The following is a 27,938-nucleotide window of genomic DNA, read 5'->3' as shown; positions in this document are numbered from 1 at the left end:
TCTGAATCATAAATGTGACACATTTTAACATGCCGCCACTTTTCATGCAGAGAAGGTAGCATTTGGCAGAATTCAGCTTTTATGGAAAACTAAATATGGCTTTGGATATAAGCTTGCATTCTAAATATTTTTGAGGAGAATTAATAAAAAGGAATTTTAAATGGATGCTCCAGTTCCTACATCATTTGTAACTTTTTTTTCCTTAGTTCAACAGTATATCATAAGAATACCTGGAAGCATCCTGGATCTAAGGGATAATTTTGATGATGCTCTGCAAGTAAACACTACTGATCTGTTGCCAAACGAGGCCAACTCCAAGGCAACCTTTGCATTCAAACCAGGAAATATCTCAGAAGAAAATGAAACCTATGTATTCATTACTATTCAAAGTGTGGATAAAAGCAATTTGACATCAAAAATATCCAACATTGCACAAATAGCTTTGTTTATTCCTCAAGCAGATCCCAGTGCTGGTGAAAGTCATCCAAATCTCAGAGTTAACATTTCTACCTTGGTATTGTCAGTGGTTGGATGTGTTGCAATTGTTAGTGTTATTTTAAGTGCCACTATTTGTATTTTAAAGAAGAAAAGAAATGCAATTAGAGCAAGGACTGGATTTTAATAAAATAAACAAAATTGAAGGATACTGTGAATTTTAAAATTCTGCTGTGGATCATTAGCTCATGGAAATAATTTTAAGAAGTCTAAAACGATTAAATATAAATACCCAGAGATAATTGAAACTGTAAGTCAATATTAAAAGTATAATTTTATTTACTCATTGTTTCATTTATCATACACAGTGATAAATAAAACTTTTTTCTTCTTGCTATCTGGTTGTATGTTACTTCATACAAAAGTTTTCTGGAATAATATTTCAAACTTCATCAAAATGTTAAAGTTGTCTATGTGAATAGTAAAACTACAAGTGTAAGAAAGCAAAGGAGCTCCAATTTACATTTCAAAACAGTTCTCTGGTTTCTGTGTGTGAAGGGGATCTGCAGTACATGAAAGGAAATATCATCCAGTGAGAAAGCTATAGCAGTTGTCCTGGGTCTGAAATGATTTTAGCTTAGAGGAGATGGATGGGGAAAAGTGGACACACTAAAAATAAAATTAAGTGGAATAGGGAAGATATGGTCATGGATTGTATGAGAGAGATAAAGGGGAATGAATATGAGGATGAATCCTAAATTTCTAACTGAAACTATGGATGAATGGAAATGCCATTTACTGAGATGGGGAAGATTCAGGAAAAGAGGATTTTAATAGAAGGAATAAAGAGCTGAGTTTGAACGTTTACATTTAGGGAGCCTGTGAATAAATGTCAACTAGCATTATGACATTGGCAATTGAATCCAAAGGCCTGGAGTCCAAAATTAGTTGTTAAATAGAGATATACATTTCATGGTTGTCAGGATATAGATGGCATTAAAGCCATAGTAATGAATTAGATCTATTAAAGAGAGAGTGTAGATTGAAAAGAGCAGATTTAAGTGGCAGCCCATGGCCATACCTACACAGACCCTAACAATGCAAAAAAAAAAAGGGAACATAGAACTATGGCCTACTCTGGTGCTGAAAGAATTTGGTTTCATGAGAGTAGGTAGACCTTTAAGTCCAAGTTTATTGGTTTATGGTTTCTTTTTCTTCTAATTAAAGTTTTTCTCATGTTGCAAAGGGAATTTTACCACCAAAATTCAACTCCCTGAGGAACTGGAGAGACACTGAAGATGATCACCCATCATTTGCATCCTTATCTCATTCAGCTTTGGTAGGAGTTACTCGCTGATTTGGAAGTAAACCAAAATGAAAGCCAAGTAAGGTGAGCCTGGGGTCATCCTTAGCCATCTTTAAACATAGATCAGACTTTGACCTGGCATAATTAATTTGGTCTGAGTGGCAGGATTGACAAGAAGGGTATTGCAGTTTAAATGAGAAGTGCAGAGAATCTAAAATCAGAGGAAAGTTGGAAGCCCTTAATCAGTGGGATGCTCTGATTTACTCTCATGGCATTCACTGGAACATGAGCTCTGTATTTAGGCATTTGGGGACTGGGCTGCTGAGGCAGAAAATCTGTTGGCACTCTGTTCCTCAAGTGAGCTGGCACCAACTCAACCAGTGCTAATAGTTCTGGATACACAGGTAAATGTGGAGGAGTTTTGGGAGGTGGTACGTGTAGGACACTTGACCTATTACAAAGAAGATGATAAAAGCCTGAAATTCTGTGTAGGCAATAGATATACTATATGAGTCAGCCTTTCTTTGTGTCCTTCCTATCTGCCCACCCCACAGCTCTGCAAGCAAGGCTGATGAGCCTGGTTACTTCCTTCCCAATGTTCCAGTGCAGTAGCTAAGCTCTAGTAGGTCCCAGTACTGGGCTATCCCTTCTTAGGACAGAGACTGATGGAGCTCTATGCCCAGGTCTGCATCAAGGAGCTAACTGTGAATTATTAATAATCATAAAAATAAAATGAATGGCTACCATTGGTGTAGTTAAGATCACCAACATATCTTGTGGGACCCAGTGTAAAATGAGAATGAGGGGGGCCTCAGTTCAAAAAATATTGTAATTATGAATTTCAAGATGGCAACAACAAAGCATTAAACCAAGTGCAGGGCCTTCTAAGCATGTGGCTCTGTGCAAGTACATACATAGGTCTTATGTCTACTGAACCAGCTCTGGCTATAGTCCATGATAAACTAGTAATAAAACATGTAATGTGGAATCTCTGCATGAACTTTCTATTACAGCCATACAGCAACATTCATGGTCTAATAGTTAATGCAGTTAATCACAAAAAAGTACCAGGTTTGGAAAGGGAACCTTAGGACCATTACCTCTGGCAGGGGATCTAGCTACAGAAAATAAATATAAGTTTTCCCAAGTAAAGGAAAAGAGGCAGCCCTATGTGGGAGAGGGCAGCCTTTGTACCAACCTCAGAGTCTCAAATGACTTCAGGGTTTCTGAATGGAAAAAAAGCGACCAACTGACTGCTGCCCCTGGACGTGGCAGTCAGCAGTGTCACAAAAGTGTCCTTCACCTGCCTGCAGGGGTCTGCCCAAAGCCATAATACTGAGGGGTGGTATACATTCACAATCCCTCCTGCCCAGCCAGAACTAAGGGAACTACCTTTCTGTGCTTCTACTTCATGCTACTAATGACAGCTGGTGTCGCAGGTCAGAGTGACCTAATAGAGCACGCGCAGACGGTGGGACCCCAACCATAGTTGTAACAGGGAAGAGCCAAATCTGACTACATGCTGGATCTGTTTCTTTTACTTTACCCTTGCTTTCCGCTGCTTTTGTTCACTATAAGGATACTGTCTATACATAATGGCCTGCCTCTGGGAACGCTGCCCCTCTGCCTGAATGTTAAACCAAAGTGCCTTTGTTCAGGGAAACATCCGGACCCTGTCCACCTGTGGATGGCTGCAAGAAAGAAGAAATTAACACATCCCCTCCCAGAGGCTGGCCATTCCAGGTGATATTTGCAAAACTTATGGCCTTTTTACTTCACTTCCTCATCTCTTCCCCTTCTCTGTGCTATACAAAAAACTGGCATCCAAAGCCCGATACGACGGTTATTTTGAGACTTTAGTCTGCCATCTTCTCTGTCTGCCAGCTTACCAAATAAAGTTGTATTCCTTGCCTCAACACCTCGTCTCTGATTTATTGGCCTGTTGTGAGGAGAGCAGAGTATGTTTGGACTTGGTAACATAGTGTCTGATGAACACTCACCATGACAGCAGCCTAAAATGGGACACAGAAAAGCACGTCTTGAGTTAACATTAAAGTGAGTTAGGCCTATGGCAGGCCAAACAGAAAAGTATGGTAGTTAGTCTCCAAAACTAGCTTTGGAGTTTGGAAACTTTGTGTTTTCAAAGATTCACAAGTCCTGTTATTCATGCCTTTGTGTAGTCCCTTCACAAATTGGGTCTGGGCTGGACCAATGACTCGCTTTAATTAGTAGGATGTAGCAGGAATTATGAAAGCTTCCATTTTTGTGTTCTTGGGAGCCCATGTGTAAAACCCAGCTACGCTGATAAGAGGTTCTGATTCCATATGCACAAAGAAATGAACCTAACTATCTCTGATTCCAAGTCAAGCCTCTAGGTGATTTCATTCATGGATACCAGACTTCAAGTAAGACCAGCAGAAAAGCCACCTAGCTTAGCCCAGTCAACCCACAATATCATGAAAATAATAAAATGGTTGTTTCAAGCCAGTACATTTTGGGATAGTTTGGTACACATTAATAGATAACTAAAACAACCAATAATGATATTAGTCAGAGTTCCATCAAGGACACAGAACTACTATGAATATTACAGAGTAGGGAATTTATTACAAGGGTTAACTGGGGAAGTAGCTGAAGAAAGAGTTGAAGAGTCAAGAAGCACTGAAGCACTGGAGTTAGTTTTTGGTGTTGAATGTTAGAAGCTAAGCAAGGCCAGGGACTAGAGTGGGACCATGAGGGCGCTGATGTAAAAGTCTGTGGTAGCCTGTGGCCCCTGCACAGCTACCACCTCTGTGAGTTTGTTGCTAGATGTCTTGTGGTAAGTCTGGGATCATGATAGGTCAGCAAAGCCAGCAGTCAGGAAAAAGTTGAACATGGAGTAGGGAAGAGTAAGGATGCCAGCCCACCTCCGCTGGTTTTATTTCTTACTGCCTCCTATCACCCCTCCCTTCAGACAGTTTTGGCTGTTGGTTTACTTCTGCCTTCCAAATTTCAAACAAATATCTCTTTTGACCAACTCTAACCAAAGTCTTGTGGTTTCTGGGAAATGAACTTCAATTTTCTCCATGTTGCCTCAGCAAGGCCAGTTGAAACAAGGAAGTATGCAATGATGACAACTGTGGAATAGCAAAGAATTTCCTTATGTGGAAGAGTGTGGACCCTGCCTTAGACAAATAATAAAATAAAATTTATAAATAATAAAATAGAAATAACTATATAATAATTATAAATAACAAATAAATTAGCTTAATTTAATTTAAAAACAATTTTAAAAGAAAGAAAGCAGGAAGCTGTAAGCTCCTTTGACTTTGTGGATTACTGACTCAATACTAGCTGCATTGAATAGAGAACGCAGACACTCAGAGGCAACCATTTAATATAACAACATAGAGTTACAAATGACCTTAATAAGAGTAATCATGGTAAAGAAATAATGTGGTGTGAATAAATACAGAAAGAATGTACACAAAATTCAAGAATCTTGATTATGAAATAGAGCATAGAGAAGGAATAGAAATTGGAAGAATATATGATTAAGAAAGGTTTAATTTGTAGAATAAGGAAAGGTTAGATTTGATTATAAATATTTAAAAATATTTGATATTTTAAGCTACATATACGTAAAAATGATAAAAAAAATTTTTTTTCTAATTGTTAATTTTTTGAAGGCAGACTTTGGTATAGAATTAAACCTTAGTTTTATCTTCTGTAAAAATGTGATACTAATAATCACCTCCAAGAGTTGTGTGAATCCCATTAGAAAGTGGCAGGTGTGTGGGCCCACACCTGAATGTAGCGTTCAATTCATAGCAGCTTTCATGCTGAGAAGCTTTGTACTATTGTACCCCAAGCTCAGGGATCTTAGCACTGAGGGCCACCTGTCAATCAGTCAGTCAGTCAGTTTATTAAGTTTCTGCTATTTGCCGTCACTCTGCATTAAGGTGTTGTGGAAAAGTAGTGAATTAAAAAGACATTCTTAATCCATGGAGGTTAAAGCCTAGCAAAAAGACAAATATTAAACTACAAGATATAAATAATTACAAGTTTTCAAAGTGGTCTGAAGCATCAAGTCACTGAGATTCATCAACCCCATTGCAAATAAAATCCTCACCCATCCACCCACTGACCTTTCATTTATATACAGATTCCCCAGGAGCACACTGTTTTTGCCTTGAACATGTGAATTTTGCTATTGAAACAGGATACAATTTAGTACTCACCCAGATTCCACTTTCAGTTATGATGGTGCAAATCTGAGAACAAAAGGTACTATGTACCCCAGATTCCAAACTTAGAATACTGCAAGCCATATCTCTTTATAGCAAGTGAGAGGTTCTAGGTCATCCAAAGCTATAGTTCACCACCCACCAATTCCATTACACTAACCAGTCCCATTATAAGAAGAGGACTAGGAGAGAGAGAAAGGAGTTGTCCTTTGGGGGAAGTGCAGTGTTCAAAAAGGATACTCCAAAAAAAACAAAAACAAAAACAAAAAACAAAAAGGATACTCCTGAATAAAGTGTAAATCTCAGGAAGCCACAAAGTCAGGAGCTAGTAATCCTCTCACACCAACATTGCTGAACCACTGGATGGGCAGAGCCCTGATGCTGCTGACATGGAAGAAATAGGCAGGAGAGAGGTGGGGAAGACAGATTTTCTAGTGGCACCACCATCATGCACTGAGGATTTCATGCATGTTTGATACATTAAGAAGTGTAGAGTTTCTTACTGATTGAGTAGAATTGTAGAATGTGACTGGGCTTAATCCGCTTGGGATCTCTCAAGCCAAGAGACTGTGTAAAGAGAAGAGCTTTACAGGACCCATCTAAGAACCTGTTAGGGGACAACTTTTGGGCACCTACCACTGAGTGACATCTGAAACTACACAATAGCAGAACAGGCTTATGAGGAGATATTAGCCTCTCCTATTTCTCCTCCCCAAGACCCAAGCAGAAAAACCCTAAGAAAAGGGAGAAGCAGTCAATTGAAATTGAGGCTGTATACTCCTTTCTCCCCTATTTTAAGTCAGAGACATAAGTCTGGCCTGAGTTAGAGGAAGGGAAAGAGGAAATCTGAAGACACATGTCTTAAAAGACACATGTCTTAAAATGAATAGGATCAGGTGTTAACCATCAAAAAAACAAAACTTTTCAAATACTCAAAACTGACAATACTAATAGAATTGGACTATGATGTCAGTAATAGAAATTGGGACCTGATGAGATAGGGGAAACACTAGAACATAGATACTGAAAAACATTATTTTTTCATGCTTATATCCCAAAGAGATAACACTGCTCAGTAAATTGATTTCATAGTGATCACAGTGAACAATATTGTTGCACAAATTTATGGTGACAAACCAACTGATATCCAGATCCATTCTCTAGACAGCAAACTCCTGCTGTCTTCCCACTTCCTTCCCTCCTGTAGATAACACCTGTGTTCACCTCCCCATCATCCATTCTCGCTTCTGCAAGAAGAGGTCCAGTCATTTTCCATGCTGGATTTCTTGGCACGTCTTCGACTTAATCTCCAATCAGCCCTCCTACCATCACCCTCTACTTCTGGTGCCTAGCACAGCTTCTTCCCTTGGACTACCTGCATTTCCCTTCATTTCTGTCTTCTGTTTCCACATAACCCTAAATCTTATCTAGGACCACCATATACACAACTCTAAAAGGATCCATTCAAATAATTTCTTATATGAATGGCACTCCTGGAGTTTCACAAAGCACAGTCTGTATATCTTCATGCAGTAGTCCTACTCTTAGAGCTGACATATGAAAAAGTAAGTATTCATTACAAATCACTTTATATTGTTCCATAAACCAGAAAGTTGTCTTAAAGCTTTTGTACCTACAATAGCATTTTAGTAAAACACGTAGTCAAATTATATTTGTTGCTAATTAATTTTTTGATTTATGATCCCAGTACCTTGTATTGTTCAATAATCTGTATGATGATCAGCACATTAATACCTGTTATGTTTGACCTCATGAGGAATGTAAGCAAAGTGCTACACAAGTGCTATCTGTTGTCACATGGTTATCAGGAAATAAGAGTGGCTTTCACATGAAATTGGTCTAGAGACATATGAGAAATTAAAAAGTAGGAGTTTGGTGGTATTGAAACTACAGCCATCCCTTACTCCATAATTTGAAGCTCTGGTTAGATTTAGAACTAACAACTATCAAAATCTTCTGCTTTTATTAAAAACAGGCACACACAGCATCTCAGATATACCTAGAACCTTATCAGTCTTCTTCATAGAGCAATTCATTGCTCTCCAGATTCCAGAGTCTAATAATACTATAACAAAGAAAGCCCGCTATTGAATTTCAGTTCCACTTCCACCCTCTGCCCCATCACTATGAACATCACACACACACACACACACACACACACACACACACACACACATGCACACATTTTGAGCCAACATGGGAAATGTGGGTAGCTTAGAAAGCTGTTTGGATATAGATTTGTCAATTTTGGTCAGGAAACGAAATAATTCTATAAAACTGAACTATTCTCTTCACCCATACCTCCTTCTGAATTTCTTATCTCAGAGAAAGAAAAATATTTCACCACCCAGTCATTCAAATCAGAGACCAGGAGACCATCCCTTGGCCCTACAATTCCCTCACACTTTGTATTCAATCAGTCAACAAGTCCTGTCACAGAAATCTCCTTAACCTTTGTCTCTCCGCACCTCACCTTCAGTAATGCTGCCTCAGTTCAGCATCCATCATCATCTCCTGGATAAAGATGCCCCCTACCTGGTCTCTGTCTTGATTCTTCCCTCCCCAATATGCCTACCACACTGCCCCCAAAGTAATGCGCAAAACCAAAATAATTCTTAAACTGTTTTAAAAATAAAGACTAATGCCACAAAGGCAGAGACTATGACTATACATCACTTTTTCCAGGCACCAAGGACAAAAGGACCAAAATATGTGTCAAATGAATGAGTGCCGGGCCTGCCACCATGTGGCCCTTGCCTCCACTTCCCTATCTCTTACTGTACCATCTCACTGTTCTCACACATCTAATCAGTCAAAGACTTTCAGTTTCCCAAAAGTCCACACTGTTTTATGTCTTTAGGTCTTTATCAGGAACACCATACCCCTTTCATCCTTGTCCATTTCTAATCCTACCATCTTCAGGCTCCTTTTTCTGCCTTCTGACCATATGCCCCCCTTTCAAAATCCCACCCCTACTGCCTTTCCTGACTGTCTCCCCCACTCTCAGGCAGAATAGAGCACTCTTTCTTTTGTGTCCAACTCTCCACTCTTCATATAGAATCTAACTTCCAAATGCATTTACTTCTTTACATATTTGGCATAAGCCTCCCTAACACCCCTCAACTGTACAGTGAGTTCTTTGGAGAACAGAACTGCATCCTGGGAAGAGAGAAAAAAAGAGGAGCGAGGGAAGGATGAAGTAATGAATATTTGAACACACATACACATACAGAAACTCTTCCACTCCCTTTCCTTACCCTCTTGCAACCAGTTACCAAATCCTGTCAATTCTGAATGTATCAAAAAGTCATCCACCTGTCTCTATACTTAGTTCATGTCCCCAGCATCACTCACTTGGAATCCTACATAACCCTTTGCAAAAAGAGCCACTGTGAACCATTGTGTAGGTTGTGCCCTGCCTGAAAGCACCCAGCGTTGTCAGGGGCAAGGAGAGTAGGGGTGAAATACAGTCCAAACTCAGCTCCCAAGATTAAGGTTGAGGGGGCACTATTTGATCATTTCTCTGCCCAGAGGGAACACATTTTTCTAATTCACAAGTTGTTTTTCTAATTCACACAACATATGTGCTAGCAATGCAGCCCTGTTTCAACCATTCTTCACCATACAGCCAGAGTCTTTCTAAAGTACCAATCTGATGCTTTTACTCTCCTATTTAAAACCTTCTAACGACTCTCCTTTGTACTCAGTGTGAAGTCCAAGCCCCATGATATGACTGATAATGTCTTTCATGTTCCACCTCTGGTTTACCACTCCAGTCACAGTTCTCACACCTCACATTGTACTTGTATATACTGAGCTCCATCCACCTTCTCTGTATCCCCAGGCTACATCTCCATCCCCCTCTCCATCACCCATCCACTTCCACATTCTGCTGTCACATGAATGACCCAGGCTCATCTGATGAGTCTTAGAATAAATATCACTCCCCTGGGAAGCATTCCCTAACTTCTCCAATCCCCCTTCTGACTGGGTTAAATTCCCCTCACATCACCTCATTCTCGCCCCTGGGATAACACTTAACATTTTATGTCTTAATTGACAATTTACTTGTCCCTTATTTCTTTCCAGATGGTGATCTTTTTGAGGGCAGAAAACAATCTCTTATTAACATTATATCCTCTATACCTATCACTATGCTCAGAAAATATTTGTTAAAGGAAAACATGGAATCTGTCTTCTCCAGAGTATCAGTTGTAATGAATCAATCCCAGAGCTGACAAAAGTACAACAAGAGGAACCAGTAACCACCTTACTCTGTAAGTTTACACTATAGGAAGACAGTGTTATACCTCTGGACAGTAATGCTAAGTCACCCCATCTAATAAAAGTATCTTGAATTATATCCTCATTGTTAATGGAATAACAAACTTTGGCTTAACATTTTCTCTTAATTAATCTCCCAACTAGCCTTCATCTTCTATTTAGGTTCATTCAAATTGTTGATATAAATATAGTTCTGCCTAATACCTTCCTCCAAACCCAACTGCTTCTATGACCCTGTTTACACCTGCCCAGGATTTTACTTTAGTCCTTCAAATTAATTTCAAATATTTTAAGGCCCAGACTCATTCAAAAGTAGCTAAAAACTTATTTCACACTTGAGAAATGCAGCCCCTCTCTACTCTCCTATATCAGCTGGCCGCTCTTCGCATACTCCTACATAAACAGCAATACTGACCCACCCAGCTGCCTGAGGTCAAATGCAGAAGTCATTTTTTCTTTGAAATGCTGTTCCTTATACCTGATTTTTCATCACTGACTCTTTCTTTGCACATCTCTGTTTAAATATCTCTTTGGCTAGGCCATCTCTGTCAACCCAGTCCTAAGCAGCAACTCAGTCACCATCCTATCTTTCATTTTAAGATTCTCTGTATAGCTTTTATTTATTTTTTTCATTTTTGTACCAAATATTTTCTTTCACATCTTTACTGGAGTATAATTGCTTTACAATGTTGTGTTAGTTTCTGCTGTACAACAAATTGAATCAGCTATATGTATACACATATCCCCATATCCCCTCCCTATTGAGTCTCCCTCCCACCCTCCCTATCTCATCCCTCTAAGTCGTCACAAAGCACTGAGCTGATCTCCCTGTGCTATGCAGCAGCAAAGTGGCTTCCCACTAGCCATCCATTTTACATTTGGTAGTGTATATATGTCAGTGCTACTCTCTCACTTCATCCCAGCTTCCCCTCCCCTGCCCCGTGTCCTCAAGTCCATTCTCTACATCTGTGTCTTTATTCCTGCCCTGCCGCTAGGTTCATCAGTGCTGCTTTTTTAGATTCTATATATATGCGTTAGCACATGGTATTTGTTTTTCTCTTTCTGACTTACTTCACTCCGTATGACATACTCTAGGTCCATCCACCTCACTACATATAACTCAATTTTGTTCCTTTTTATGGGTGAGTAATATTCCATTGTATATATGTGCCACATCTTCTTTATCCATTCATCTGTTGATGGACATTTAGGTTGCTTCCATGTCCTGGCTATTGTAAATAGTGCTGCAATGAACACTGTGGTACATGTATCTTTTTGAATGATGGTTTTCTCTGGGTACATGCCCAGTAGTGGCAGTGCTGGGTCATATGGTAGTTCTATTTTTAGTTTTTTAAGGAACCTCCATACTGTTCTCTATAGTGGCTGTATCAATTTACATTCCCACCAACCGTGCAGGAGGGTTCCTTTTTCTCCACACCCTCTCCAGCATTTATTGTTTCTAGATTTTTTTTTGATGTGTTCACTTACTTTAATAACACTACATTTACCATGTTATCATCATGGAATGTAAATTCAGGTTGGACAAGAGAATTTCACAAGTACAACAAAGCATTCTGTAGTATACCAAAGTTTGTATAATGTCTGACCAAACCAGCTTGCTCATAAATCACTTCCATTATAGGCAATTTATTTAGTTTAACATTTATGATTCTTACAGAGAAAATAAACATACTGCACACATTTAAAAAGTGTTTTTCATTTACCCTTGCATTAGCACTTAAAATTCATATTTCTATTTCAAAATGACACAAAAATTATTCTAATATAACAGCAGCAAAATATAATTCTGCAATTACAAAAGAGCTAAATGGGGATCTACAGTTAAGTTATTCTCATGTTTACAACTATGATTCTGAAATAAATACTACTTCAAAGCAGCTCTCTTACCAGCTTTTTAGGTTTGGTTTAAAAACACACATATAGTTGCCAGGAGGTTTATAATGTTGTATTCCGTGCACTGTTCTGAAAGGGTTCCTCAAGAGCCAACCAGCCCTTAAAACAGTACTCGGTCCACAAGGCAGTCAGAAAGAGTTAAATTAACTGGGGTAAATAGGATTCCTATATTACATCAAAAGCATATGATATTCTGCAGAAACTGGGAGCATTATCAGGATTGGCATGTTGTCCTCTTTACAACTAATTTCATCAGAAGAGTTTAAGAAGGTGGACATTGTACCACTATCAAGTGCATGTAAAAATGACATGTTTTTGTGCTAATCTGACTCCCCTGGATGACCTAGCTAGTGAACTAGTCACCAGTAACCTGGTCACCAGGCAAATCAAGCCTGCAAGAAAGGAAGCCAGTATTCAAATTACCATGTTATTGTTCGACCCAAAGAATTTATTTTCAACATAAACATATAACCTCAATATGAGATGTCTAACTAAAGCAAGCACCACCAATGAGACCAAGACAACATCTCCTCTTTTAAGGTCTAGGTTTTGCCCAGAATTCTCGATACATGGAATAGCCCATACCAAGAGTCATTGTTCCCACAACAAAGCCTTGGGCTGCCATGCACATGTGGATCAGGTGAACAGACATTTTAGTATTTCCCCTGCTCTTCAATTTATATAATCAATATGCAACGATTGTTGCAAAACCTTCCATTCCAGTGGGGACAAATGGTGCCTCTCTAGCTTTTCGGATAAGTTTAGATCCCTGATCTTCATCATATGAAGAAAGAGAAACATCTGTGTCGCTTGATATAGTGATTGAAGAATCTTCAGACAACTACAAGACATTGCAGGTTCCAACCGGCTTCTGCTGTTTCTAGATTTTTTGATGATGGCCATTCTGACTGGTGTGAGGTGATACCTCATTATGGTTTTGATTTGCAGTTCTCTAATGATTAGTGATGTTGAGCATCTTTTCATGTATTTGTTGGCCATCTGTATGTCTTCTTGGAGAAATGTCTATTTAGATCTTCTACCCATTTTTGGATTGGGTTGTTTGTTTCTGATAAAGAGCTGCATGGGCTGCTTTACAAAGGAGGCAAGAACATACAATGGAGAAAAGACAGCCTCTTCAATAAGTGGTGCTGGGAAAACTGGACAGCTACATGTAAAAGAATGAAATTAGGACACTCCCTAACACCATACACAAAAATAAACTCAAAATGGATTAAAGACCTAAATGTAAGGCCAGACACTATAAAACTCTTAGAGGAAAACATAGGCAGAACACTTTATGACATAAATCACAGCAAGATCCTTTCTGACCCACCTCCTAGAGTAATGGAAATAAAAATAAAAATAAACAAATGGGACGTAATGAAACTTCAAAGCTTTTACACAGCAAAGGAAACCATAATCAAGATGAAAAGACAACCCTCAAAATGGGAGAAAATATTTGCAAATGAAGCAACTGACAAAGGATTAATCTCTGTATAGCTTTTAACACTAAGTGATACATATTAATTTTCAATGGAATGTTACAATGTTTATTGTTTATCTTCCTGGCTGGAATATAAATTCCATGAGAGCAGTGACCTAATGGTTTTCCTCACTTCATTAACTAGAAGTGGACTTGGCACACAGGAAATTCTCAATAATTAACTGTTGAATGAATGAAGAGATAAGGGAAGAATGAACTGGTCATTTTATCAATGTCCTTTTGTATGAGGATTTAGAATCAGGCCAAGGAGGGTTATTTAAAGTATTTATGTTACATAATATCTTATTTATGTCTTTTCTGGCTCCTCTTTAGAGCTTAGTACATGAAAACCTTGGCTTCTGGCATTGGCTAGAAGAATTTTCACAAACACACCCATGCAATCAGGACGAATATTCAGAAAAGAACATTACTATCATCCCCAGGGACCCCTTTCTGGTCTCCTCCAGTCATTATCTCCCCAAAAGTTAAACATTATCTTGATTTCTAACAGCATAAATTGTTTTAGACCTGTTTATGTACTTTATATAGGTGGAATAATATAATACATATTTTTTTGTGATTGACTTCTTTTAGTGAAATATCTTTGTGAGAACCCTATATATTGTTGTGTGTAGTTGTATTTTGTTGATTCTTTTAGAGTATAAAAAGAGCTTTTAAATTCAACACTCTATCATTAACATACTGAAATATCAGTTCATTTTTAATGATCATATATTCATGTAATAAAATTTATACAAGGAAATCTAGAATCTTTCCAATTTTTCACTCTTTTAAAATAATGTTCTTTATGATTAACATGCCTATAGCAAAATCTTAATTTACATCTTTAGTTGGTTAGGAAGAAATTCTAAAAGAAAATTTTCAGAGACCAAAAAAAACCATTTTCCCTTTTTTGATTAACATTGGCAATTTATTCACAAGAAAGTATTAGCAACTCTTTTTATTATCAACTGTATATGACAGTATTTGCCTCCCTAAACTATCACCAAAAGTAGATATTACTGTCCTTTTAAAATTTTCGTCAACCTGACAAAAAAGTATGTCATTAACTCATTTTCTCAAGTGGAGTATCTTTTTCTTATTGATTGAGTAAAAGTTAATTCTTGGTCTATTCAGGTTTCCTATGACTGATTCTATTGTGATCATTTGTATTTTCCTAGAAAATTGTCTGTTTCACTGAGTTATTTTAATGGGTATGTAGTGGTACATTGCCATTTTAATTTGCATTCTCCAAATGACTAATTCATTTACATTTTAAAATGGATTAGCAATATTTTAAGATTCTGCTCTGAATCTGACATTAATTCTTGAGATTGGTTTAGACCTTGCATATATAATTAGAAAGGTTTTAAGTGCTTGCATATATATATGAAATACATTCTGTAATCAAACTATATCTTTTTAATTTTCATGCAGAAATTAGAAAATTAATTGTGGATTACAGAGCCATCTGGTTGCAAAATGTGTCCCTTTCATTGCCCTTTTGATTTAGCTCATCCAAAGGACCATATAAGCATTTGTGGCCACAGCTTTCAAAACAGTGACCTCCACTGAAAAGTAAGACCTTATAACAGAAAAGTAGGAAAAGGAATGAGTTGTCAGTAAATGTCACTAAAGGAGGCTAACTGGTGAGATAAATAAAAAATAAGGAAGGCTTTAGGGTGTGGATCTGGGAAATGAAAGGGTATGTAATTTCATAGTTAAATTATGAGAATATTTTCCTAAGGCCAAGAAAAGAAAAAGTATGTTACAAATAGTATTGTTGCTATTAAAATTCGTCTTTAAAAGTCCAGATTTATTTACAGAATAACACTGAACATAAAGGCAAGATTCTATTCAGTAAAATAAGGGATAAGATATTAAAAATCTTTTTATTGCATTTTCCATTTAAAAAGGAGATAAAATGAGTTTTCAACAAGATATAATAAAAATGAGACTTCTTAAATACTTGAGTGTATTACTTAAAGATCTTATGAAGAATTTTCTTGGATTATGATTTAATAATTATGCCAGAGATAATTTAAATGTGATACAAGCTGTAAGTAGAGGATGAAGTAAATTTTAGAAGAGATTTTCAAGCACAAATTTTGATTTTTCAGGTGAAAAATGATCTTGAAATTATTTTTGTTTACAATAAGTGCTACTGGCAAAGTTGCTTTTCATAAGAGTTTTATGGGCAAATAAATATCTATGAATCAATAAATTAATTAATAAGAACCACTGATCCCTTAATTCATTCAGTGAACATTTAATTATTTGTATTCAATTTGTAATCAGAAGATATGGATCTAAATCTTAGCATCATTTTTATTAACTACATGCCAGTTTTTTTCTGTAAATTTGTAAGGTATGGAGAAAAACACTTACTCTAGGGTATTTTGAAGATCTACATATGGATAATATATGTAAATTTCCTAGCGTAGGGCCCAGCAAATAGTTGATACTCAACACTCTAAGTTGTCCTTCCCAGTTTTAACTGTAAAATTATGATATTAATTTATATCTCCCAGAGTTTTCATGGGGAATAAAAGTGAGGTACCTACTGTAATGCATAAGCACCTGTCAAAATTCCTGGCACACAGTAAAAGCTCAATCATTCTTCCATTCTCTCCTGATTTCCTATCATTTCATTTTCATGTCAATAATAAGCATCTACTTATGTGCACTGGATCTTGAGCAATGAGGGTAAACAAGTCAAATGTGATCCCTGCCCTCACAGAATTTATAATCTGGTGTTGAGGGAAAGACAAATTAGTCATTTAATTACAATCAGATGGTAAGAAGAAAGCCTTCATTACCAAATCAGCTTTTAACTCTGCCAATGCAGTGTTAGGCACTGGGAATACAAAGGTTATATGTGCTTGCTTTAGTTTACTTTGAGAAATTAATTAGGAAAGCCTGTCTACAGCATGATCACAGGTGTCTCAATGAGGTCGTGACCACCCCTCAGTCCCATCTGTCATTTGGGTTCTATTGTTTCTGTGTAGTTTTTATCTTTCTTGGCTCAGAAAGTGATTAATGTCTGTCAATGAGTATTTTGTTGTTGTAACATTCACATTCCTAAAATGTGAGTGGTAAATTGTTGTTTACTACAGTTGAAGTAGAGGGTAGCATCAGCATTCTTGGCAACAGAATGTGGCTCAGTGAAGGGGAGATGCTAATAAACTCTTCACCTGGTTGCTGTCATAGAAAATCTCTTGCAGGTTCATGCAGGTGTAAAGCAGCTATTTACTTGAAGTGATTTTTAGATCACTGTGTTCAAGCTTACCTGCCTGTGCAAAGCTCCCCTATGGCTTACCTTGGACTCCCTCTTCCCCTCCTACATTATCTGCTTCCCATTAGTAAATTCATTTCTTCAGGTTCAATTCAATATAACAAATATTTATTAAGTGCTATTGTGTGCATATCCTCCAGAATCTAACATTTCAAATGTTCCTTGTGTGGGAGCAAAGTTCTTAGCCCACCATGAGGTAGGGAAACCTATAGAAGATGCTAAAAGAGAGACCATCAGCAGAGGTCCAGCAGTGCCAGTACACTCAACCAAGGAAGGTGTGTTAAGCTGACAAGAAAGGCCTGGCAGGGATGGACATGACTGAGTGTTGAGCAGTATAATGCTTCTTTTGAGCTTATTCTACTTCATATCCTCAAAATAATAAGTATTAACATCTCATACATGAAACATCATGAAAGAACCTCTTGAGAACTGTATAAGACATAAACCAAGGAAATGCCTAAGCTCCCAGTGATTTAACACTTGGCCATGTTGTTATCACTCACTTTCCTTATGGAGCACCATTGCTCCCCTTGCCTCATTCCCTACTCTAACATGTAGCCTAAATGAGTGATTTAGGACCTTTCCTCCCTTGCCATGGCACCTAACACTGGACATGCCAGTCACAAAGTCCTAACACCCTGGCCACACAGATTGGTTCAGAGGGTGAGCACATGGCTTAAGCCAATGCAACCAGAGTCCCTTGCCATGCTTGTTTAAGCTGAGGTAGGTGATAATAAGCCCTTTTTTCTCAGGTGGTGAAGCTGGAAAGACATGAGCCTAGAACTGTCAGCAGCCAAGGTTCTTGACTTGTGGAGAAAGTCAGTCTGGAAGATGGATGCTAACATGATGAGAGAAACAAAAGCAAGAAACTGCGTGATTCCTGCTCATCCTGTGGTTCCCTATATCAAACATTACCCCTATTTCTAATATGGTAATAAACTTGGCATGTCCAAGGAACTGAAACTAAGTGCATGAGGAGACAGTGAAGCAGATTAGTAGATCTCAACAGTAATGAAATTTTGTGTATGTTAATATATCTCCATACTGGGTAAATATTAAAATCATCTGGAAGGTTTATAAAAACATCAGTATGGATTTTCACTTATAGTAATGCTGATTTGGCAATTCAAATCAACCTTCCCTCTTCTATTCAATATTCCTCTGGAGATTCTAGTAGTGCAATAACCTGAGAAAAGAAATAAAAGTCATTGAGACTAGAAAAGAAGTAAAACTCTCCTCGTTTGCAAATGACATGATCATCTATGTGGAAAATCCAACCTCTTCTATAAAACAGCTATAAAACTAATATGTGATTTTAGCAAGTTGCATTATACAATAACAGTTTTCAAAAATATCAATCATACTTCTATACGCTAGCAAAAAAATTGAAAAACTTTTAAAATGCCATTTATAACAATATCAAAATATGAAATATAGAAATAATATAACAATTGTAAAAAATACTTGTACACTGCAAACTACAAAACATGCTATGAGAAGTTAGAGAAGACCTAAATAAATGGAGCAATAAATCATATTTATGCCAGAAGACTCAATATTGCTAAGATGATAATTTTCCCAAAAATTACCAGTAAGTTTGACAAAATCTCACCAGGTTTTTTGGTAGAAAGTGAGAAGACAATCCCAAAACTTATGTGGAAATTGCAAGTAACTAGAGTAACCAAATTTTTTTTTTTCTGAAAAATAAGAAAGTTGGAGGACTCACATTGTCTGATTTCAAGACTTACTACAATATAAAACAACAGTAGACTGAAAACTATAAGACATTGATGAAATTGAAGAAGACACAAATAAATGGAAAAGTATTCCATGCTAATGGACAGGAAGAATTAATATAGTTAAAATGTTCATACTACCCAAAGCAATTCAGTACAATCCCTATCAAAATTCCAGTGGCATTTTTTTTACCAGAAATAGGGGGGGAAAGTTCTAAAATTTGTATGAACCACAAAAACCAAATAACCAAAATAACCAAAGCAATCTTGAGAAAGAAGAACAAATCTGGAGACATCACACTTTCTGATTTCAAACTATATTCAAAGCTATAGTAATCAAAACAGTTTGGCATTGGCATAAAAACAGACACATAGATCAAATCAATGAATAGAAGGACCCCAAATAAACCCATGTATATGTATATATGTTCAATTAATTTATGACAAAGAGGCCAAGAATATAAAATGGGGAGAGGATAGTCTCTTCTATAATAGTGTTGGGAAAACTGGACAGCCACATGCAAAAGAATGAAACTGGATGACTATCTTTCACCATACATAAAAATCAACACAAAATAAATTAAAGACTTAAATTAAGACCTGAAACTATAAAACCAGAAGAAAATATAGGAAGTAAGCTCTTTAATATTGGTCTTTGTAATGATGTTTTGGATTTGACACCAAAAGCAAAGGCAGCAAAAGCAAAAATAAACAAGTGGAACTATGTCAAACCAAAAAGTCTCTGCAGAGCAAAGGAAACCATCAGCAAAATGAAAGGTCAAACTACAGAGTGGGAGAAAATATTTGTAAATCATATATTTGATAAGGGGTTAACATCCAAAATATATAAATAAGTCATATAGTTCAATAGAAAAAATTCAATTTAAAAATGAGCAGAGGAACTGAATAGACATTTTCAAAAGAAGACATACGAATGACCAACAGGTACGTGAAAAAGTGCTCAACATCACTAACTACCAGGGAAATGCAAATCAAAACCACAATAAGATAACATCCCATACCTGTTAGAATGCTATCATCAAAAAGACAAGGGATAAGAAGTGTTGGCAGTGATATGGATAAAAGGGAGCCCTTGTGAATTGTTGAGGGTGGTGCAGACACTATGGAACCAGTATGGAGTTTCCTCAAAAAATTAAATATAGAATTGTCATATGATCCAGCAATTCCACTTCTGGGTATTTATCCAAAGGAAATGAAAACATTAACTCAAAAAGATATATGCACCACCATGTTCATTGCAGCATTATTCATAATAACCAAGATATATAAACAACGTGTGTGTCAAGAGATGAATGGAGAAAGAAGATGTGGAAGGTATATACAATGGATATTATTCAGTCATGAGAAAGGACGAAATGCTGTCATTTGTGACAACACTGATGGACCTTGAGGGCATTAGGCTAAGTGAAATAAGCCAGACAGAGAAAGACAAATACTGCATGGTATTACTTATATGTGGAATCTAAATTTTTAAAAGTCAAAGTTATAGAAACAGAGAGTAGAAAAGTGGTTGCCAGGAGCTGGTGGGGGGGTGGGAAGTGGGGTAAATATGGAAAGGCAGGTAGAAAGGTACAAATTTTCAGCTATAAAATGAATAGGATCTGAGGATCTAATGTATAACATGATAAATATAATAAATAACACTGCGTTGTGTAATTGGAATTTGCTAAGAGTGTACAACATAAATTTCTCACACACAAAAAGATAAGTATATGAGGTAATGGATGTGTTAATTAACCAGATGAGGGGAATTCTTTCACAAAACATACATATTTTAAATCATCATGATATATCACAATTTTGCAAAATCAGAAGCACACAACATAATCACAGTAGTAAGTCCTTACATATCAATAATCACTCTAAATATAAGTGGATTGAATTCACCAATCAAAAGGCACAGAGTGGCTGGATGAATAAAAAAATAAGACCAACTATATGCTGCCTCCAAGAGACTCATTTCAGCTCTAAAGATACATATAGGCTTAAAGTGAAGAGATTAAAGAGGATATCTTTAAAAGTGCAAACAAAAAGAAGGTGAGTATAGCCAAAATTATATCAGACAAAATAGACTTCAAGCCAAAAATGGTAATAAGAAACAAAGAAGGTCATTATACAATAATAAAAGTGTCAAAACATCATGAAATACAAGAATTATAAATATATATGCACCCAACATCAGAGTACTAAAATATATTAAGAAAATACTAACAGATCTAAAGGGAGAAAGAGACAACAATACAATAATAGGACAATACAATAGTAGGACACTTCAAAACCCCACTGTCAGCAATGAATAGACCATCCAAACAGAAAATGAACAAAGAAACACTGAAATTGAACCATACTCCAGAACAAATGGACTTAACAGACATATATAGAACATTCCACCCAACAGCAGTAGAATATATTGATACATTCTCCTTGAGTGCACACAGAACATTGTCAAGATAGAACATGTGATAGAACACAAAACAAATCTTTGCAAATTTAAGAAGACTGAAATCATACCAACTATATTTTCTGACCACAATGGTATGAAACTAGAAGTTATCAACAAGAGGAAAGCTGGAAAACCCACAAATATGTGGAAACTAAACAATACCCTTCTGAACAACCAATGGGTAAAAGAAGAAATCAATAGAGAAATAAAAAAATTATCTCAAAACAAATGAAAACGGAAATAAAACATATCAAAATTATGAGATGCAGCAAAAGCAATTCTGAAAGGAAAGTTTATAGCAATAAATACATATAATATTAAGAATTAGAAAGATCTCAAATAAACAACCTAACTTTACACTTCAAGGAACAAGAAAAAGAAGAACAAATTAAGCCCAACATTAGCAGAAAAAAAGGAAGCCATAAAGATCAGAATGGAAATAAATGAAATAGAGACCAGTAAAACAATAGAAAGGATTAATAAAACCAAGAGCTTGTTTTTCAAAAAGATAAACAAAATCGACAAACCTTTAGCTAGACTGAGAAAAAAAGAGGGAGAAAACACATATAAAATTAGAAATGAAAAAGAAAACATGAAAACTGATACTATAGAAATTCATAGGCTCAAAGAGACTATTATGAACAATTATATGTCAACAAATTAGATAAAATTCTAAAAGCACATAACCTGCCAAGACTGAATCAGGAAGAAATAGAAAATTTGAACAGAATGATAATTAGTAAAGAGATTAAATCAGTAATCAACCTCCCAACACAGAAAACTCCAGGACCAGATGGCTTCACTGATTAATTCTGCCAAACATTCAAAGAAGAATTAACACCAATCCTTCTCAAACTCTTCCAAGAAATTGAGGAAGAGGGAATACTTCCAAACTCACTCTATGAGGCCAGCATTATGCTGATACCAAAGACAGATAAGGACACCACAAGAAATGAAAACTACAGACCAATATCCCTGATTAATATAGATTGCAAAAATTCCCAAAATATTAGCAAACCCAATTCAAGAACACATAAAAAGGATTATAAATCACGACAAAGTGAGATTTATCCCTGGTATACAAGGATGGTTTAACACACATTAATCAATAAATGTAATATACCACGTTGGTAAAATGAAAGATAAAAATCACATGATTATCTCCATAGATGCAGAAAAAGCACTTGACAAAATACAACATTCTTTCATGATAAAAACCCTCGGCAGACTGAGTATAGAAGGAACATACCTCAATATAATAAGGCCTCAAAATAATAAGGCCATAATAATAAACCTACACCTAATATTTATACTTAATGGAGAAAAATGGGAAGCTTTTCCTCTAAAATCAAGAACAAAACAAGGATGCCCACTCCTATTCAATATTTTACTGGAAGTCTTAGCTAGAGCAATTTAACAAAAGAAAGAAATAAAATGTATCAAAATCAGGAAGAAAGAAGTAAAACTGTTGTTATTTGCAGATGATATGATTCTGTACATAGAAAATCCCAAAGACTCAACCAAAAACTGTTGGCACTAATCAAAAATTTCAGTCAAGTTGCAGGATACAAAATCAACATACAGAAATCAGTTGCATTTCTATACACTAAGAATGAAACATCTGAAGAAGAAATAAAGAAAATTATCCTTAGAAAAAGAAAGCAAAAAAAAATCCCATTTAAAATTGCATCAAGAAGAATAGAAACACAACATTGTAAGTCAACTATACTTTAATAAAATTTTTTTAAAAAGAATAGAATATTTAGAAGTAAATTTAATCAAGGAGGTAAAAGACTAATACTCTGAAAACTATTAAACACTGATGAAGGAAATTGAAGATGATATCCTGTGTTCATGGATTGGAAGTATTAGCACTGTTAAAATGTCCATACTACTCAAAGCATCTACAGGTTTAATGCAACCCCTATCAAAATACCCATGATATTTGTCACGGAACTAGAACAAATAATCCTAAAATTTATATGGAACCACAAAAGACCCTGAAATGTCAAAGAAATCTTGAGAAAAGAGAACAAAGCTGGAGGTATCATGCTCCCTTACTTCCGACTATACTACAAAGCTACAGTAATCAAAACAGAATGGTATTGCACAAAAACAGACACATAGATCAATGGAACATAATAGAGAGCCCAAAAATAAACCCACACACTTATGGTCAATTAATCTATGACAAAGGAGGCAAGAGCATACAGTGGAGAAAAGACAATCTCTTCAATAAGTGATGCTGGGAAAACTGAACAGCTACCTGTAAAAGAATGAGATTAGAACATCATATCCAAAAATAAACTCAAAATGGATTAAAGATCTAAATGTAATAAAGCCTGAAACCATGAAACTCCTAGAAGAGAATAGGGGCAGAACACTCTTTGAAAAAAATTGCAGCAATTATTTATTTGTAGATCTGTCTCCTAAAAAAAGCAACAAAAGCAAAAGTAAACAAATGGGACCTAAATAAGCTTAAAAGCTTTTGCACAGCAAAAGAAACTCCTGACCAAATGAAAAGACAACCTACTGAATGAGAGAAAATATTTGCAAGTGATATGACCAATGAGTTAATAACCAAAATATATAAACAGCTCTACACCTCAATATCAAAAAAACAAACAATCCAATTTAAAAATGGGCATAAAACCTGAATAGACAAGTTTTCCAAAGAAGATATACAAGTGGTCAACAGGCACATGAAAAGATGACCAACACTGCTAATCATTGGAAAAATGCAAATCAAAACCACTATGAGATATCACCTCACACCTGTCAGAATGACTATCAGCAAAAAGTATACAAATAATAACTGTTGGCAAGGTTGTGGAGAAAAGGAAATTTCCTCACAAAACTAAAAATAGAACTATCTTGTCATTTGTAACAACATGGATGGACCATGAGAATATTATGCTAAGTGAGATAAATCAGAGAATGACAAGTACTGTATGATATCACTTATATGTGGAATTTCAACAAGCCAAAACTGTAAAAACAGAGAATAAAATTGTGGTTATTAGGGGATGGGGGTTAGGGGGACAGGACAGATGTTAAGGGTACAAACTTACAACAAGTAGTAAATAAACCCCAGAGATCTAATACGCAGTATAGTGAATATTGTATTATAATCATCAAACTTGCTAAGAGGTTAGAATTTAATTATTCCAACTACTAAAGACAAAGAATAATTATATAACATGATAGAGGTGATAATTATTGCAACAATGGCAATCAGGTTACAATATATAAATATATCTAATCAACATATATATATATATTAAATTACACAATTTAAATTTATATATACAATATATTTAGATTTTAGATTTTTTAAATGAATAAATGAATATCTTACAACTCTGTTTGCCAATCATACCTCAATAAAGCTAGAGGGAGAAAAGGAATTGATCCACTGTCAACCAATCAATCAATAAAACTACAGTAATCAAAGGAGTGTGTGGTATTGGCAAAAAGATAGACACATAGATAAGTGTAACAGAATAAAGAGTCCAGAAATAGACCTACACAAAGGTAGTCAACTGATTTTTGATAAAAAATGCAAAGGCAATTTAAAGGAGAAAGTACCGATTCAACAAATAATGCCGAAAAAATTGGACGTCCATAGGCAAAAAAAGTAATAATATTTGTAATACATATCTAAGACCTTACACAAAAATTCTCAAAAATGGATCATAGATCTAAATATAAAACATAAAACTATAAAATTTCTAGAAGAAAAGCAATTAGAAAATCTATATGCTTTTGGTTTGGAGATGAGTTTTTAGATATGAACCAAAAGCATGATCTATTAAAAAAATTTGATAATCGACTTTAAAAAAATGAAAAATTTTGCTCTGCAGAAGACACCCTGGGGAAAAAATATTTTAACATATTCAATAAAGAACTTGTAACTCAACATTAAAAGTATAAACAACTCAGTAAAAAGTGAGCAATAGAATCTGAACAGATCTATTCAGAAATAGATCACCAAAGAAGATATACAGGTGGTAAATAAGCACGTGAAAAGACAGGCTTGCCTGCAATAACATTACCATGATGTTCTAATGGTGATTTCCATTTTTTCATTCTTTCTATATTTATTAATTGCAATGTTTTAAATAAGATTTATCCTTTCTCCTTTCCCCCTATTTTTATTCATATCACATGGACTCAGAAATATTTATTTTATTCTTTAATTTATAATTGAATGCTATCATTAATTTTAAAAATTGAGTTAAAATTCACATAATATAAATTTACCAGTTTAAGTATTTTAAAGTGTAAAGTCTTAACTATACATTAAGTAGGCAGCCATGTGGTAATATTTGAGATTAGAAAAACTTTGTTGCTAGAGTTAACTCCAGGTGCCATGGTCCTAAAAATCCTACCACTGAAGACATAGTCTTTTCAATTGATTTTTTATAATGTAGAATGCAACTAATCCACTTCAGTGTCTTTTAGTACATTCACAATGTTATGCAACCATCATCATTATCTAACACTAGAACATTTCATCACCCCAGAAAGAAATCCTATACCCATTAAGTAATCACTTCCTATTTCTTCTCCCCTCACCTAACATCCTGGTAATGACTAGGCTACTTTCTGTCACCATGGATTTACTTATGCTAGACATTTCATATAAATGGAATCATAAAATACGTAGCCTTTGTGTCTAGCTTCTTTAACTTGGCATAGTGATTTTAAGGTTCATTTATATTATAGCATATAACAGTACTGCATTACTTTTTATGGCTGAATAATATTCCATTGTGTGGCTAAATCACATTTTGTTTATCTATTCATCAGTTGATGGACATTTGGGTTGTTTCTACTTCCTCAGGATACTTTTGCCCTATATATCAGGGGTCCCCAACCCCTGGGCCGTGGACTGGTACTGGTCCTTGTCCTGTTAGGAACTGGGCTGCACAGCAGGAGGCGAGCAAGCAAAGCTTCATCTGCCACTCCCCCTTGCTCGCATTACAGCCTGAACCATTGCTCACATTACCACCTGAACCATCCCCTCCCACTGTCTGTGGAAAACTTGTCTTCCACAAAACCAGCCCCTGGTGCCAAAAAGGTTGGGGACTGCTGCTATATAGAATTCTTAATCAGCAGGTTTTCTTCTTTCATCATGTTGATTAAATCATCCCACTGCCTTCTGGCTTTTGTGGTTTCTGATGAGAAATCAGCTCTTAATCTTATTGAAAAATTTCTTGTATGTTTCTCAGCATAAATCTCTGAATTTATTCTATTTAAGGTTTGATCTTCTTGGATATGTAGATTCATATCTTTCATCAAATATGGGAGATAAACTTCAAAAAACCCTTGAGCATTATCTACTCTAGTTGAACATATGTATACCCAATGACCCAGAAATTCCACTCCTAATTATATGCCCCAAAAGAATATGTGCACATGTGTACTAAAAGACTTGTTAAAAATGTGTTATTAGGCCTTCCCTGGTGGCGCAGTGGTTGAGAATCTGCCTGCCAATGCAGGGGACACGGGTTCGAGCCCTGGTCTGGGAAGATCCCACATGCCGCGGAGCAACTGGGCCTGTGTGCCACAATTACTGAGCCTGCGCGTCTGGAGCCTGTGCTCCGCAACAAGAGAGGCCGCGATAGTGAGAGGCCCGTGCACCGCGATGAAGAGTGGCCCCCACTTGCCGCAACTAGAGAAAGCCCTCGCACAGAAACGAAGACCCAACACAGCCATAAATTTTAAAAAAATAATAATAATAAATTAATTAATTTTTTAAAATGTGTTATTAATAAAAGTCAAAAACTTTAAACAATTTTTTATTGTCCACTCAGAGTTTACACAAATGTTTATTGCAGTCTTATTCATAATAACCAAAAATAGGAGGAAAATATAAATGTTCTTCTACTGGTAAATGGATAAGCAAATTGTAGTTTATTCATTCAGTGAAATTCTATTCAACAATAAATAGTAGTGAACAATATGCAACAATATGGATGAATCTCAAAAACATGCTGACTGAAAGGAACCAGACACCAAAAACAAAACAAACAAAACACCAAAAAACATAATGTACAATTCCATTTATGAAATTCTAGTAAGTATAAACTAATACACTGGCAGAAATTAGATTAGTGGCTGCCCAGGGCTGGGGTTGGGAAAGGAGAACTGACTAAAAGGGGATACTAGGGAACTATTTGACATAATGGAAATGTTCTATACCTTGACTGTGATTATAGTTACATGGGTGTATAAGTTTTCAAAATTTACAGAAATGTATGCTGAAAATGGATACATTTTTGTATGTAAATTTTACTTTAATAAAGTTGATTTTCTAAATAGATCATTCTGGCTACCACGAGGAAATTGGATTTTGGCCAGACAATGGTGGAAGCAGGTACACTAATTAAGAGGTTATTGCAGAGATAATAGTAGCTTGGATGAGTGTGGTAATCACAATGATAATAGTTAATGTGTATATGACATTTATTATGTGCCAGGCACTGTTCTCTGTACTTTGTGTGCCTTGGTTTATTTCATCCTCCCACTAATCATATGAAGTAGGTACTGTCATGATGTTAAAGTACAAAAAGCTTAAGTGACTTGTGTAGTAAGTAGAAAAGCTGGTAGTCTGGCTTTAATTCATACACTTAACCATTATGCTCTACTGGATAGATTCAGAACAAATTTTGAAGGTACAGTTGCCAGAAGTTACTGATATGTAAGATGTGCTATGCAAGCTAAAGAGAAGAATCAAAGATGATGATGCCATAATGGGATGAAGAAAAC

At 35.9% G+C, this 27,938-nt stretch overlaps 1 protein-coding gene, 1 long non-coding RNA gene and 1 pseudogene across 5 annotated transcripts in view; 1 reads left to right on the top strand and 2 right to left on the bottom strand.

Annotated features, from left to right (window-relative positions):
• The window catches only part of LOC309604638 (calcium-activated chloride channel regulator 4-like), a gene marked incomplete at its 5' end in the record, with an annotated part of 27,355 nt that extends 433 nt beyond the window's left edge, over positions 1-26,922 (top strand). Inside the window, one exon of the mRNA XM_082339485.1 lies at positions 207-26,922. Within this exon, the coding sequence (XP_082195611.1) occupies positions 207-622 (416 nt within the window). The 3' untranslated portion in view covers positions 623-26,922. The remainder of the gene's footprint in view (positions 1-206) is intronic.
• LOC309604795 overlaps positions 1-27,938 on the bottom strand; it is a 184,717-nt gene that overhangs the window by 63,465 nt on the left and 93,314 nt on the right. The window lies entirely within an intron of this gene.
• LOC309609841 (HIG1 domain family member 1A, mitochondrial pseudogene) overlaps positions 11,737-27,938 on the bottom strand; it is a 22,353-nt pseudogene continuing 6,151 nt past the window's right edge. Inside the window, exon 3 of the transcript in view lies at positions 11,737-13,027. The product of the transcript in view is annotated as an HIG1 domain family member 1A, mitochondrial pseudogene (transcript). The remainder of the gene's footprint in view (positions 13,028-27,938) is intronic.

The sequence above is a fragment of the Balaenoptera borealis genome (assembly GCF_965194805.1).
Source record: "Balaenoptera borealis genome assembly, chromosome: 1".
In the NCBI taxonomy this organism is placed as follows: domain Eukaryota; kingdom Metazoa; phylum Chordata; class Mammalia; order Artiodactyla; family Balaenopteridae; genus Balaenoptera; species Balaenoptera borealis.
The sequence above is the reverse complement of the archived record's forward strand: the minus strand, read 5'-3'. Positions and strand labels throughout refer to the sequence as shown.